Source organism: Lutjanus erythropterus, chromosome 18 (assembly GCF_056507025.1).
Source record: "Lutjanus erythropterus isolate fLutEry1 chromosome 18, fLutEry1.hap2, whole genome shotgun sequence".
Classification (NCBI taxonomy): Eukaryota; Metazoa; Chordata; class Actinopteri; order Lutjaniformes; family Lutjanidae; genus Lutjanus; species Lutjanus erythropterus.
This window is the reverse complement of record NC_139334.1, coordinates 9788098-9804638: the sequence shown is the minus strand read 5'-3', so window position 1 is coordinate 9804638 and position 16541 is coordinate 9788098. Positions and strand designations below refer to the sequence as shown.

General features: G+C 41.1%; 1 protein-coding gene across 2 annotated transcripts in view; it reads right to left on the bottom strand.

Annotated features, from left to right (window-relative positions):
* LOC146310629 (regulator of G-protein signaling 6-like) overlaps positions 1-11983 on the bottom strand; it is a 58826-nt gene extending 46843 nt beyond the window's left edge. The window contains exons 1-2 of one of the 2 annotated variants that reach the window (XM_084742740.1): positions 11596-11983; positions 7295-7393 (exon numbers count right to left, since the gene is read on the bottom strand). In XM_084742740.1, the coding sequence (XP_084598866.1) occupies positions 7295-7381 (87 nt within the window). In that variant the 5' untranslated portion in view covers positions 7382-7393; positions 11596-11983. The remainder of the gene's footprint in view (positions 1-7294; positions 7394-11595) is intronic. The other variant, XM_084742739.1, reaches the window with a different exon arrangement.
* Between the last annotated feature and the right edge of the window lie 4558 nt (positions 11984-16541).

The following is a 16541-nucleotide window of genomic DNA, read 5'->3' as shown; positions in this document are numbered from 1 at the left end:
TTGCCGTAATTTTATACATATCTCCAGTAATATCATCCTCATTGTAGGAGTGCAGTGAACTCCCTCTGTGTCCTGTCACTAAATCATCCTAAACCCAGCTGACAGTCCTTGATGTGGTTGGTTTGGGAGGTTAAGGTTGGCACTGACACTTATCTCTTTTTCTCCCATCACTCAGGCTGTTAGATTAAACATCTTTCCAGTCTGAGCGGCTGACACGTGCGATAACTTGTTAGTCGGCCCATGGCTCCTGTACTATCATGTATCTCAAGTACACGCCGTGATGTTCATGCAAATGAAAATTCACAGAAATGTTGTGTCTTGTTACGGCATAAAAAGACATATTTTCATGATATCCTTTGTTTTTTTCCCCTCTTAGAAGCACATGGATAAAAATACCAAGTGATGATGATAAAAAATGTGCTGGGTATGAATAAATGAATGGGGGGATGTGACGTCTCAGAGGACCAGATATTTTTCCAAAGATGGAATGCTTGAAATGAGCTTCAATTATTAATTAGCAAGAAGCAGAACAGGAGAAAGGCTGAAGAAAGGAATGGGGGGGAAGAGGGAAAGGTAGTGAAGAAAAATCACAAGACTTCAGCCATGCTAGCAGCTTCATGAGATGACAATGTTATAACATGCTAAACCACAGTAATTTCCACAATCCCTGTAGTTTAGTGTGTTAGCATGCCAACATCTGCTAATTAGCACTAAACACAAAGTTAAATGTATTGGCAAACAACAATCTCTATAAACCTGTAGGCAAAGAAAATAATTTCGTTATTGGATGCATTCTGACTCCCATTTGAAGTCCATTTGTAGTCCAAGTTGTATTAACCAATCACATTTAAGTGGGTAACATGCTGGTAAAAAGTCCTTGTGAACAGCAAAAGAAGTGTAACACATGGGTCCAAATGTATTCCTAGTTGCTAAGTTCCTAATCAGGCTGTATACAATGGCCGACACAGAAGAGGAAGTCTTAGCCTGGATGTCTGTTATCCTACACCTACACTGACCATTGCTTCCAAAGGTTATAACATCATCATCAGATTTCATTGTTGTTTGAGAGTAGACAAACATAAATCTTCACTCAACCTACCTCTGCATGTGAAGCGTAGCTAGTCAGCTAGTTAAAAATTAACAGTGTGAAGCATGGCTGTGGCTCAGGAGGTCGTTCTATCTCTAGCTCCTTCCATCCACGTGCCAAATCATCCATTAACAAGTATCATGTGCTTAAAATGCTCTGAATAAAGTTGCTATATAAATGCATTTGCCATTTCACGGTGAACAGCATTTAACAGCATTGAAACAAACACTATCAACAGCTCGGAGGAAAACTGCCACTACTCCCATTAATGTAATAATTAAGTCTGTCCACCTCCACCACCATCAGGCTAACCCAGTCAATGCAACTTAGCATCTAAGTAGTCAGATTTGAAAGGAAAATTATAAATGTTACAGAGAGATGGAGAAGTTTGTCCAACAGCTTCTGAATTTTTCACTCATACATGCTAAAAGGGGAAGTCTGCTAACAAAACCTGCCTTATAGCAACCCAGACAGGTCACATGCTATCACCTGTAATGCCACATGATCTTGTGCCACAGTCAGGATCACCAAAGTCAACAAGATTTGTCCTTAACAACCATAAATACCTGAACTTAAAAGTTTCATCATGTAATCCCTCCACTGCTTATTAAGATATTTCAGGGACCAAAGTGGTGACCTAACCAACCCACAGACTGACATTGCCATATTTAGCACGGCCAAAAAGTGGATTTCCCATCAGTTCACCAGCGGAGAAAGTACTGGCGTGTATTGAGCTGGAAAATAACACATTTGCAATTGTCAACCAATCTGTACTCTCTGCTAATAGTGCACTAAGGCTTACTCATACCCAAAGGCCAGTGGCACCAAGTAGTGTCTTTGAACTTCCTGACATGGCTCATTACTAATATTTACCCACTAATGGCTCCTAAAACTCATCTGGATGAAAGTTCTGTGTGATTGTACCACACTTCCCTGGTTATAATACCAGCCTTCAGGTATGAGTGGACTGCCAAGAATTATCCAATCAAACATTTAATGACCTAAATAAAAGGAAGAGGAGAGAGCACGAATCCTTAACTCTCCCTGGGCAGGACTGGAGTGCTGTAGTCCTTTGGCAACAATTAACGGTGTGTGCGTGTGTGTGTCAGAAACCAGGCAGCCGTCACAGCAACGGTACTGGCCCCCAAGTCACAGAGGGGAAAAAGGGGAAGACATGCTAACACACTTAGGGACGAGAGATGTGTGCTATTAATAGTTACTCAGAACAGTAAAGTGGCCTCTCTCCTCAGCTTAATTGCATTTCCCAACACACCAGTGCACCTCATCATGGTTTGAATTTCTTTTTTGTGTGTCTCTTGGTGCCAGTTCTTTTCATCGACCTGCCATATTCTGTCTGCTAAGCATGCCAAACATAGCAACACATCAACAGGAGTGGGTATCACACATTAAAGCGGCATAAATTATGTGCAAGTTGTAGCGCATGTGCATGTACAGTATGAATGCAAACTACTACTGTCAGCTAAAAGTAATAGAAAACAGCTAAAATTGAACGTATGAAAATAGCTTTAAAAAACAAATTTATTTAAAATGGTTTATCTATGCAAAAGTAGGCCTAAACAGCTCAAATAGTTAGCTAAACAAGTAAATGTTGACTTTTAAAGAGCCATAACATAAGGGATAAAAAGCTATAAGTAAGTAATGGATTACTGTTGAAGTAACTGTGGAAAAACAGCTAAAAGTTCAGGGTTAATGAATGAATAAACAGTTCAAATAGTTAAAAGTAATCAATAGCTAAGTACATAGTAGGTAAACCTAACTGGATAGCTGGGTGAAATACATAGGTACTAGAGCAGTAAAGTTACCTCTCCTCAGCGAAATTGCATTGCACAACCTTGGTTTGAATGTCTTTTTTGTGTTTCTTGGTGCCAGTTCTGTCCATCTACCCCCCATATTCTGTCTGCTAAGCATGGCAAATATAGCAACACAACAACAGGCGCGGGTAGCGTGCGTTTGAAGCTGCTAGACCAAAATTTCTCCACAAGTTCTCGAGGCAATAAGACGTCCTGCAGTTATTGGATTGTTTTGCTTCACTTCCTCTTTTTCGTGGGAGGAGAGAGACAGAGCGAGATAGCACTGCAGCACCTACACCGCATGGACAGAGACAACCTCCTCCCCTCCTGAGCACTCAGCCTCTCTAATGGCTAAATTCATCACACTCACCTTTGTCTAACTGCCTACACAGTTTACTTAATAGTTTTGCAACAGATATGCCAATGCAAGTAAAGGTAACTTAACCCTTACATTCTATACATTCCACAAAGGTGCTGCACACACTTGGACATGTTTGGTCGCACTTAATTTAACAGCACACTAATAAGCACACAATCCAATAACAACGAGCCATAGTTTGTATCAAATTAGAAAAAAAAACTAGAAATAATATGTTCTTTGTGAAGCAGAATTAAAAACCTTACTATACCCTTATTAGACTTTATTAGAGTGTAATTAGGAAAAGATAAAAACAAAACTGCACTGTAAACTAAACTTTATTGTTTCTCACTGTTAGACCCTTATTACAAGTGTAGGCCAAAATTATAGATGGAGAGAAATATTTATAGCAGGTGGACCTTGACCTGTCATAAAACATAAATAAATAAAAATGTTTTTAAGTTGCAATTTTACCATGGCATACCATGGCATTTATATCGTGTTATCCTTCATTTAACAACCTGCTTTTTATTTGGTGACCTGTTACATTATCTTGTATCTCATCATTGGTACAATTAGTCTTGTGAGTTCCTAAGTTATAACTAACAGTTTGAGCCGAAGAATACAATTGTGCCATTGCATCTTAGGGTTTGGGAATGGCTGCTGTAAACAGATGATGTGATTTGTTCAAAGAAGCAGGTATTGGTCTTGGCTACTCTGCCAGTTGTATGGGACGAGCCAAAGAAGGTGTGTCTCAAGTAGCAGATATGCTATTTCACTTTAGTTTACACTACAGTTCTGTAGTTCTGTATAAAGAATATGTTGTTTCTAATTTTAGTCTAATTTGATACAAAGTACAGCTTGTTACGTCTTATTAGTGTAACGCTATATTTTTGGTGTCTAATTAGGGTATAACTACAATCTAATAAAATTTAATGAAAACACAAAGTACAGCTTGTTACTTTTTACTAGTGTAGTGTAAAAGTGTGACCAAATATTTTTATCTCATGACTCAGGCTACACTAGCCTTTTCTCCTGGCAGTAAGATACTGATGTCTTCCAGCTGACAGGGGCTCAGGCCTTTGGGATGAGGCTGCGAGTGTTTTCCCAGGCGGCTGAGCATATTGGTTGCCATCTGCCTCTCTGCAAGCAGCGCCTTCACACTGCGCCAGGCTGCCCACCCACCGAGTCCAGAGGCCATGGGCGCTCTGCCCTCACACACCCAGCACCTCTCTGTCGTTTGGCCTCTTTGACATCTTCAGCTAGTGAGCAGCGCTGAGGTGAAAATGAGAAGCCACGTCACTTAAATTAAAGGTCAGGTACTTAATTACGACAGCATATGATGACAAATATTTGGTCTCAAATTATGATTATTCCTCTGCTTTTGTCCTAAAAAAAAAAAATCCAAAATCACGTTTTCAAAGGAGGAAGGGCAGAAAAATCCTGTCACCCTCAGAATCGTCTGTCTGTTGTCACTGCGTATGACTAAAACATGAAATGATGAATATTCCCTCAGGCAGCATTCTGACAAGCAAAAACTAGCCTCTTAAATGCATCGCCTCCAGGCATGTGTAGCGTTACATAATGAAGCTCTGCTGTGAAATCCATGAAGATGCCCAGTGTTACATTCAACTACAGTATGTTTTCTCTGCAGCGTGACGGCTTCTTAGAATACACGGAGGATAACAACGATCCTGAATAAACAATGCATGCATTACCATGTAGAACAGGCACACAAAACAGCCACACACACAGAGGACACAATATTTTTGACAGCTATGAGTCATGAAATCAGGGCTTCAGAGAGAGAAGCCATTTGTATCAAGATGGTCATAGGTCTGATTGGCAGATGCATGAACGCACTAAAAGAGTGCATGTTCTTGAATGCGCTCGTATTTTTGGTGAACTGAAGAGATGAGTTTGCAACTAATGCATGTGAAAAGAGAGAGTGTTAGAAACGCTGACATCAGCTGATTAAAAAGGTTTGATGCAGACTCACAGTGGAGAGAGAGAGAGAGAGAGAGAGAGAGAGCACGAATATGGACAGAAGTGTTGATGTGATATAAAAACTTTCTTTGATCATGCAGCATGAGGTGTATGACCTGGGACCTGACAAACATACAGATCCACATTATATGCATTCATCTCCGATCTTGTCTTCCTCGTCATCTCCTTGCAGTTCTTGCGCATGATGGTGCATTCAATTTTAAGTGAAAAATCTGAATTTTCAGGTTCCCAGTTGGAAATTTCAACAGTATGTTGGGGTTCAAGTTTGCGATCTGCTGTAGTTTATAACATTCTGAAATTGTTGTAAATTGTTGTTAATAACTATGGATAGGCAATAAGTTATCTTGGCCATTTAAATTAATTAAAAATAATATGAATAACAAACACCACTTAGAATAACATCAATATAAACTCCAGCATCCCTGTTAGGAGGGGGTTCTATTTAAAATCTAATCTAAAAAAGAACGGATGAAATAAATGTACACCAGTTCATATTTGGGATGGTGAATTTAGTTCAAAATTGTGAAATATGAATGTAATCTAGTTCATTTTAATCCGTGTGATTTGAACCTTGAGGTGCCTCTCAGGGTGAAGTGTGAGCTTGCATAACACTGTCTAGTCAGCTTGCAGACTGCAAACACTGCGTTTCTTTCTCCCCTTCAAGGTGTGTAGGAAAATGGGAAACTTGGCTACTGAAGGAAACTGGCAGGACAGCAGGGTGGCCTTCATGGAAGAGGACCCATGCCCTCTTTAGATATAAACAGCTCACTTAAGGTAACAGAAACACAAGATGTTTTTATTTTCAGGTAATTATACATGAATGAAAGCATACTTTTGAATATTGTGTTCCATTTCTGCCGTATTCTGTCAATAAATTACCATAAATCTGACACAGTAGAACTAAGAGACTGGATATCCCCACTCCTACACTAACAGATTGAGTATTTACAGTACATGAGTGAAGTGTTGCTGGCAATGCACTTTTACTGCCCATTAAACTGCCAACTGCTGATGCGTGAAACTCAAAATCCTAGTAGCATCATTATCAGAAATATCATGCGAGATTTATCAAGTTTCTGAGTACAAGGCAGGTTCTTGACAGTTTTTCCAGGTGACCTACAGATGGAGGTTTATAGGAAACGCTTCAAGTTGTCATCCAGCTCTAAGCACCACAGTGACACATAGTTAACAACACGTCTAAAAGAGAAATCCTACCACTGACGCAGCTGCTGTCAACAATTATTTCACATCCTGTCTCTCCCGTCCGTCCACCAATCTGTTTACCTCGCTGTATAAATGGACAATCATTAGGAGCAGGATGAAACAACAGATTTGGGACAGTGGGACAGGATCTGTCAACTCCGTCCTGCTTTATAGCACACTTTTCAACATCATCAAGACAGCGGGCTGTGTGGTAGAAGTGGATCCTGTGGTTTAAGTCTGATCAAAAGAAGCTTTTTTTTTTTAAGTGGGCTGTCACAGCACTGGCAGAGAAATAACAAGTTATTCGTCAGTTGAGGAGGAATAACCACCCACTCATCGGCCGTTCCCAATCCCGGCCCTGGAGTATCAGCTACTTCCTCTCAGCCGAACATCCACGTAATTAGCCACCAATACTGCTCACCCTCTCCAATCAAACAGCAGCTATTGAAAGTGGGGCGCCATGGGGACGAGGTAATTACCCTTGACACTGAAAGGACCTCTCATTGCCCAAACCCACACTGATGGGACTGAGAGCTTATTAAAACATTGGAGGGCTGAAGTTTCCCAGACTAGTGACGGTACAGAGATAGGAAGAAGGGCCAGAGAAGGTCTGACAGAGAGAGATACAGTTGAGCTTGTTTCAAGATGGGCAAAAGAGAGCCTTCCTGACACCTGAGTTTGACAGTGAAACCAGTGTGTGGTAGATACACACTGATACGGACCAGTGGGTTGTCAGGAGCCTGTCCATGGGTCATTGCCTCTCAGCCAATAACTCCCTTCATATAGGCTGGATACTGTAGCACACACATACTGTACAGCCGGCCTTACTTTTCTGTAGACGATCATATTGGGGGAGTCCTCCTCTGGATCAGTGGCGCCCACCACGGATGCCTGGTCTTTGGACCCCTCCGCCATTTTCACTCAGTCCTGTCGAAGAAACAGATAAATCACATGAACACAGCACCCAACATCCACTGGACGGTGGAAAAACACAAAATGACGATTTGATAAACATCAGTCAGAATCTCTTTTTTCCCCTAAGACAAACATTCCTCCACCCTTTATCGTCATGACATTCAGCTGCCAAAATGCATGGTGCTGTCTCGCAAAGGAGACGCCTGTCACAGTTGGGACAGATAAGGGAGCTAAGGTAGGCTGATGTAAGGTGAATATTAACTAAGCTACAAAGTCAAATCATGAGCATAATGCTGCAGTGATTCAAAAACAGATGCACTTGTGGGGAACTCCTGCAGTTACCAGAGCCGACATTACAAGAAAGATTGTGGAGTAGCTCAACTAATTAAAAAACAAAGATTATGATTTGAATAAAAAAAAAACCACACACACACATACATTTTAAGCTCTCTGTAGCACCTGTAGTGTGAAAACAAGTTAGCATTAGGAGAAATTTAGATTAATCATTGGAACAGTTCAAACAGCAAAATGTAATGGACAAACAGTTAGCTGAAAGTACATTGAAAAGGTTGAAATATAGCTCAAAGTTACAGATAACTGTTGGAATAACTTTTAAAAAATCAGATTTAGCTTAGTTGAAACAGTTAACTAGAAGTCGAACCAAACAGCTCAAATAGGTAAAAGTAGGCTAATGAGTTAATAGCTGAAATACTTTGCTAAAAGTAAGGAGAAAATCTTTATTTAAATAAAACACTTGAAATAGATAATGCTAGCTAACAGTATGAACAGCTGAAATACCTAACTAGCTAAAGGTAATGCTAAATTGTTTAAACAGCTTAAAGGATAGATTGTTGTTGAAATAGAAAGCCAAAAGTAACAGAGAAACAGATCAAATAATTAGCTAACATTCATGGATAAAAAGTTAAAATAGGTAATGGTTAACTGTTGAAAAAGCTAATTAAAAAAACACAAAAGGTAGAAATTGTTCGCCAAAAGGAAGGGATAAACAGCTCTTTTAGTTTAATTTAGTTAAATGTGGCTTCAGAACAAGACGAAGCAGCAAAACTTAACCTGATAACTGGTTTAAAAACATAACTAAAAGTACAAACTTGTTAAATAAAGGTAATAGATAGATTGTTAAAATACCTAAAACTAATGGATAAATTGTTGAAACTTCTGACACTCAGTCTGGTAGTTCAATTGCACACTTGACCACACTGACAGTTTAATTGTATTAAAAGGCCAGTGCCACAATATCCACTTTTATGTAATCAATAGTGCTAAATAACACCCAGTTTAAAAATCGTTTCAAATAGACACATTTAAACATGTCAGGTGGTGTCGACTGAGGGTGCTTCTGACGAGAAAACCACTGCAGTACGGTATACAGCTCAGGGGTGTCAGGATGGCATTAATTATACAACACAGAAGTGTGGCTACATCACATAGCCAACGTGGCGGTGAGGTTGATGAGTCATCTTTCTTCATAGGAACCTCATAATGTTCATAATGAATGAACCTTCACAGAGGTGATACTGAGAGCATAACTGTGGTCAGCGCTAGCCACTCTTTTTGTTGTTATTTTTGTGCTAAGCGTTAGTAAGTGTTGACTCCATTAGCAGCAATCATATGATGGTTACCTCTGATCTGCCTGCACTCGCCACATTAACCTCCAGGCTTCATTCTTTGAGAGCTGCTGTTAAGGGATTTATTTACGACCTCTACACAGTCCCCATCACTTTCTCTAGGCTAGCCACCCCCCCAACCCACATACACACACTCCCTCTCAGGAGAATTAATTCTGCTTAACTAAGGATTTCCATAACCTGTGCTGACGACTGGGCTTCAACGAGCCTCCTTAGCCCCATCTACCCTTTGCCATCGAAGGTTCCCGTGTGTATTAAACAGGTTAAACCATTTGTTAGTCCTCTAATCGTGCGGTGGAAAGAGGGGTGAGGGGGTGGATTACACAGTTAGGCACATTCATATTTTTTGGTACTTATAAAACACAAAGTGCGAGAGGATAAAGCTGCTAGGAAAAAAAATAATAATAATCACACGGCTCACTGGGCCTCACTATTCACTGTAACATCTATTTGTCTTTGAAAAGAGCTATGATGAGCTATTGAGGGGCAAAGCAGCAGAGGCTACAGACAGCATTTCATGTCAGACACACACGAGCAGGCATGAATATGAAACCTTCATACATTAACTACATTAGTAACACTGCATCTTGCTGAGGGCCATCTGCTGGCGAGGGATTTGGAGTAGCTGAATTACAGAATTGTAGCCGTGCAACATTACAAGTTTGTACAACTGCAGATAATGGCTCTGGTGGAGAGACGGGGGAGACATTGTTAAAGGGACAGTTCACAACCCAAATCAGAAAAACATATGTTTCCTCTAACCTGTAGTGCTGGTAAAGATATCTGCCATCTCTCAGTCTCTCATATACTGCCTCATGCACTGAGACTAAATGGCACTTGTGGGGCTAAAAGCACAAAAAGAAATTACAAAAAAAGAGTAGGGTACCTGAGTACAAATAAGCATACGGCAGCTATTCAGTTACTGACAGTTTTCAATCACAGTTTGGTTTAGTTTAGGCAACAAAACTACGTGGTTAGCTTTAGGGAAATGCTTGTCTCTGTCATGGGATTGTAAATAACCACACTGACTATTTACACTGTGGGTACAATTAGCATTGTTGGCTACAGTTCTGTGAAATTACATGCCGGTGGTACATGCTTTTTAATCATTATTTTCAGTTTTCTGTTGTAGTTTGATTAGGCGTAGGCAGCAAAACTACTTGTCTAGGTTTAGGGAAAGATCATGGTTGTCTCAGCCACATAGGTGTAAATAAATAGCCACATTGGCTATTTACGCCATGGGTAGAAAAAGCATTGCTGGCTATGGACACCTGGGTACTTGTCTCTGCTATGCATGGCTATATACACCTGGGTGTACGTAGCCACATTGGCTATTCCACCCCAGGTGCAAATAGCAATGTCTCTTTCCAGAAATCATGATCCAGGTACTAAAGATAATCCACAGAACTTCTTGTGAGTAGTTTCATGTAGGCGCTATTTTCTCTCTACAGCAGAATCTACTGGAACTACTTTCTTTCTACTAGAAATGTTTTGTTTTTGTTGGCACTTCTAGCACCACAAGCCAGGGATCATCTAGTTCCACTATATTTGAGAGATGGCAGAGATCTGTACAGCCAAGATCTCTAAAACTTGGCAACTCACACCAAAACAATCTAGATAGATAAATAGCACTACAGACAAAATTTGTATTTTTGTATTTTAAATGTATTTTTGATTTTGGGGGTGACTGGCCCCTTTAAACTTCAGCATGCCACCAGCTTGCACAACAGCAGACATGCAAGGTGGCTTTGTCTCCATAGTTGAACACTTTAATCTATTACGCCACGGAGCATGGTGATGCGCATGAGTGAATAAGTAATCATCCGCTCTCGCCTTACTGTTTGTTATTGCCACCAGAAGTGCGGAGTGCAGCACTCCCCATTGGCTAACACGTCTTTGCTCTTTTTAGAATCTGAGCACATTAGACAGCTAATCTTTGCATCCGCCTCTGGGGCCATATAGAAAGGCAAAGGCGGTATGGATCACATAGCTCCTGCTTAAAGAAAACAATAGTGTGGCAATAGGTCCCCTGTGGACAGGAAGCTGTAATTCTAGAGAACAACTTCCTCCCAATCGAGCTGCTCAAGCATGCAAATCAAACTCCACAGCGGGGCCCATCCAAGATGTTAATTGAAAGCTTGTGTCAAGGCGATGGAGTGCGGACACTGACACTTGCTGAAAGACAACCAGAGAACACCAGCATGTCCTCTCATGTGCGGTCCAAGTGTGTCTCTTCATATGCACAACCTCAAATCCGAGCAATTTATGAGGAGGCAAACACAAAAGGACATCACACACACACATTCACAGGGCAGAGTCCCCTGCAGTGGCTCAAATAAACAAGCCAATAGACGCCCAGTCAACTGAAACAAACTGAATAAACTGGAGTTCACACACAAACATGCACAGGAACAAGCCGTGCTCCAGATTACACCCAGAGCCACACTGTGAGTGCGAGTCCCAGAGAAGCCCGGTGTGTGTGTGTGTGTGTATCTCAGCAGGCGAGCAGCCGAGTGCAATGCAACATCTGTGGCACCTGACAGTTGCCATTACTGAAGCATTCATTACCTTAGAAACAAAATAATGCCTGGTCCACTCTGCTCCCCTGGCTGGCTTCCCCCTTAGCAACAAGCAGCAGGCAGGTTCATGGTATAATTGGCAGAGAAGGGGGAGAAGAGAAGGGGATGAAGAAGACTGGATGATGAAAGCAGTGAAGCAGCGAGAAAGAGAGAAAGACAGAGAGAGAGAGAGAAGCTGGCTGGTCACTACTGCAGTATTCCTCTATTCCTCCTCCTCCTCCTCTTCTTCTTCTTCTGCTTCTCTCTTCACCAGTCCTGCCGTGCCCGGGCAGTTCAGGAGATCCTCACATGTGTGCACCTCGTTCATCCCCCCTCTCCTCTCCTCTCCTCTCTGTCTGCATGTGCTCGATTCTGAGCGAGAGTGTGAGTGTGTGTGAGAGAGAGAGAAAGAGAGGAAGGGAGGGAGGGAGATGCTGTGCAATAGAGGGGCAGATCAAGTTGGAAAAGGGGGAGGGATGAAGGAATTAGAGAGAATATAAAGAGGAAAACAGAGGGAGGAGAAAGACAGGCTGAGAGAGGGTGCGTGTGTGTGTGTGTGCATGAGGGAGAGTGTGTGTTAAATGTGTGTGTGTGCAGTGGATGCACAGTGAAGAGGAAAAGGAGGACAGAGATGCACACTGCAGCAGCGCCCGCCGATGCTGAAAATGAGAAACATTTCATTAAGAGGCTATTGAAATGCTAATATAAAAACAAGTTACTGTTACCGAGCACACACACAGACGCCAGGCTATAAATATATATCCCAGACTGTTTGAGCAAGCAACGCTTTTCATTTTCCATTCAAAGCTTGTGTTGCTCATTGCTTGTTTCCCTTAAGAAGGCTGTGATCCAAAGTTAGACATGTTACCACAACTTGTATTTGTATTTCTAAAGCTTTTATCTACTCACCAGGGTTGGGATGGTTACTTTACAAATGTCTTACTAAGTACCTTTTTAAAAATGTAGTTAATAACCTAATTATACAGTAGTACCACAGTATTAAAGTAACGTAACTTGATTATTTTTCGTTACTTTTGGATTACCTCAATACCAAATACAGTGAAATTGTTAAGCTTCTGTAATGTTTTGTTGTAGGTTTCTTGACTGTTTGTCCACATATACCTTCTGTTGTTACATGTGAATGCACATTTAGATTACTAGCAGTAATTATGTGCATTAAATGTTCTTTGTTAAAAAGCTCAAACTTAAAGTAAACTGTTGTAAATTTACTCTGTCTGGGGCTTGTGTTTTTACCCACACAACATCCCAGTCACCGTCATCACCACCTAAAGTTACAAGATTATTCAGTTGCAGCAGTTTCAGTAGCAGTAGCATTAAGTACTATCGATGAGCTAGATAGCTAGCTATATTTCTATATACCTAACATTAGCAGTTGGTCTTACCTATAAGTATTTCTTTAGATGTTGTGTTCTTGGATGATGATTTTAGTAGTAGTAGTGGTAGTAATAGCATTGAGCTAATATTGACAAGTTCGCTAGCTAATTGGATTTCTGTGTAGCCAACATATGTATTTAATCTGTGTAGCCAGCGATTTATATGTGTAGCTGATTGGTTTGTATAGTTAACATTAGCATCTTGTCTGTGTACCTAATGTTACTGGTCAGTCTTACGTGTAAATGTTTTTTTTAAATTGGACGTTGAGTTCTTGGATGATGATAGTAGTATTCGGTAATACTGTTAGGTTAGCTAGCTAATTGGATTTCTTTTCAAATTTAAAGACAAAGTGTTTAAATTTTCACCTAGTGAAGCATTTTTCACTAGGGGCCGTGATAAGCTGTGCAAGATTAGCTATGGTTTCACAAGAAAAGACAAGAAAACTGAAAATTGTAGTTCTGCTAATGATCACATTCTAACTTTGTAATCTGGTTCCCTCCTATTTCCTATAATTGTAATGTAATACTACTCCTTACATTACTATAAATCTCATTTTGGTGCTGGAGGATGGCAAAGGTACTGTTTTCTATTTGCAGCTACTACCTCACTCTTGCATGTCTATGTTCTCCTCTTTCTTTCCCTTTTCTCTTCAAGGAAACTCTGGAATCATTCAAGCTTAAATGGCAACCCGGACGAATGAACCTTTTTTCCTGCAATAAATGAGATCCCAAAAGCCCCCGAGGAGGATACTCCAGAAATACATGGCATGGCCAATTTGTGAATGCATGCATGCAGAGTGAACACACACACAGACACACAGCCACACACATACAGATGTTTGTGTTGACAGAACCAGTTTGCCAGTCATGAAAAGACGATCCTGCTTGCTTTTTTTTTCACCGCGTGTTCTTCTCTCTCAGCTGTTACCAAAGCAAAAGGTCCTGGCTCTGTGAAGCCCCCTCCTCACAGCTTTTGAAAATACTCGAGGTGCTTCAAATGTTCCTTGCACACAGAAGAGACCTTAAATGAACATTTTATCAAGCAAAACAGATGAAAAGCTCAATTCTCATAATTAAAAAGTTCAACGTGTTCAGGATTTTTCTTCAGGCAAAGGCAGATGAAGTCAGAAAATTAAAAAAAAAACTAAAAACTGCTGTTCTTAGTAAATGTGGTAACCAAGGGAAACCAAGGTCACACACCCGCGTGAGTGGTGCACCTATTACAGTGTGAAACCATTCGTCGGCCCACGGCGCTACCCCACACATTTCTCTAATAGTTTTTAGCAGAAAACGAGCAGGACTGTATATTATATCCCCCATCCCCCGCAGTACAAGAGCTGCTACCATGGCTATACATGTCTCCGTACATCTGTATGTCTCCATACATCTGTATGTCTCTGTACATCTACACTCTGAGGAATAACAGTAATAACCGCAACCATATTAAATTCCTTTTTTCTTTTGGTTCCTGGTAGATTCATTTATAAGGGTTCCACCTGGAACAGTTCCAGCAACAACATAAAGGGTTATACCTACAACCACCTGTGAAAGTTTTCACCCAGAAGCCCCTATGAGAGGTTCTACAGAGAACTCTTCATAGTTCCACCTGGAACCCTCTGTGGGTGTTCTATCCAAACCCTTCCACTATCTGATGGGGCCAACAAGAACCAACCCAGGGGGTTCTACCCAAAACCCTTTAATATTTCAAGACTATCATCTATAACCACCCAAAGCCTTTTTCCACCAAAACACCTCTGGTTCTTGCAGTGGTTCTGTTCAAGATTGTCGGATCCTTGGAGTTATCTAGTGAACCTGTCCGCATTTCCACCAGTTTTGAGCAGAATAATTGTAACCAAGGATGTCATCAACAGTGGGCACTACACAATCACAAAACAATATGTAGAATATGACATGCCCACTTTGGTTCCCAAGAAAAATCTGCTATTTTTTTTTGTTCCTGCTGGGAACCAGCTTTTCAGGTTCTGAACCATTTTTTGATGGAAATGCTCTGAATGGTTCAAAACTAGATGCTTGAACCAGAATGTGGCCGACTAAATGTTGGTGGAAAAGGCCGATATGAGAGGTTCTGCAGAGAAACCTTGGTGGTAATATATGGGAACCCTTTTATATACCAAGGGGTTCATCTAGAACTCTCACTTAAACCGCTAGAATATGTCTTTGGAATACATATTCTTGTAATTTATCTAGGACTCAACCAGGGGTTCTACCAAGAACTCTTTAATATCCCAAGGGTTTAATCTAGAACCCACCAAGTGGGTTCTACCAAGGACCCTTTTACATTCTGAGAGTTTCACTTAGATCCCACCAAGAACACGTTGTTCCAAAAAGGGCTTGTTAAATGAACAGGCTACTTAATGAAACCCCTGGTCTTTCAAGGAACCCTTGACAAACGTCTTCTTCAAATAAGGGTTCTTCAGAGGCAAACGCCTCTAGGTAGAAACAAAGCTTTTCAGGAAGAACCACTTTGGAACCCTTATTTCTGAGAGTGTACCATGTAGCAATATGACATAACCAGCCATCTCACTGATTACAACAAACCACACACATGATGACCCACGCTGCAGTGACCTGCCATCAGCATGTCTTCCTGTTCCATGAGCTGCTCTGGCATTAAGGAGTGCCATCATTTAGAAGGTGACAGACAGGCAGGCGGACAGACAGACAGACAGGGACTTCTCTAATCTGCTTTAAGGGGGCCAGCCCTGCTATAATCTGCATTAATGCTAAATTATTGAACAGGCTGTTCACAGCCACACCGCTGCCAGAGAGCAACACTACGAGCCGCACCACATACATGACACCACAGAGATCCTGCCTGCATGTGTCGTGACTGAGGGGAAGTGTTGTGTGTTTATTAGCTGAACATAGTGAGGCTGATGTTGCATCTTCACATGTTCAGATGCAGTGAGACAAACTACCGAAAGAAATTGCTCACAATTTTTCAACTGTCGTACAACAGTGATCACATGCATGTACAGTATGCACCTTAGGAAACAGGTCATGATCAATATTTCTTCTTTCCGTACTGGCCATGCAGAGATCATCTTCTGCTGCATTTTCAGTGTAGGAGATGGAGAACAGTCAGTAGTTCTGATTCTGTTCTGCCAAAGCTAATATGAGGCTTCAGCAGTCTGAGCTGGTATCTTTCAAAGACTCTTGTTGATATGAAATTTGCTCATTTTATCCATGCTAAGAGTGAGGCTCAAGGGACAGAAAGGTCGGTGGGTCAGATGAAATATCTCAACAACTACTGAATGGCTTGCGATGAAATTTGCTACAGATATTCCAGGCCTCTGGGGGGTCAATTCAAATTACTTCACCGATCCTCTGACTTTTCATCTTGTATCATTACCAAGTGAAAATTTATATCTGCCCAGTTTTGGTTTATGCCCTAATACCCCAACCTTGTGTTTACTGCTAACTAGCAAAAGTAGCATGCAAACTGGCTAATCGAAGATGGTGAACCTGGTAAATGTTAAACATTCAGATTCAGACAAACAAGATGGCTGACATGAAGTCAAGACTCGGAGCATCTAGAGTA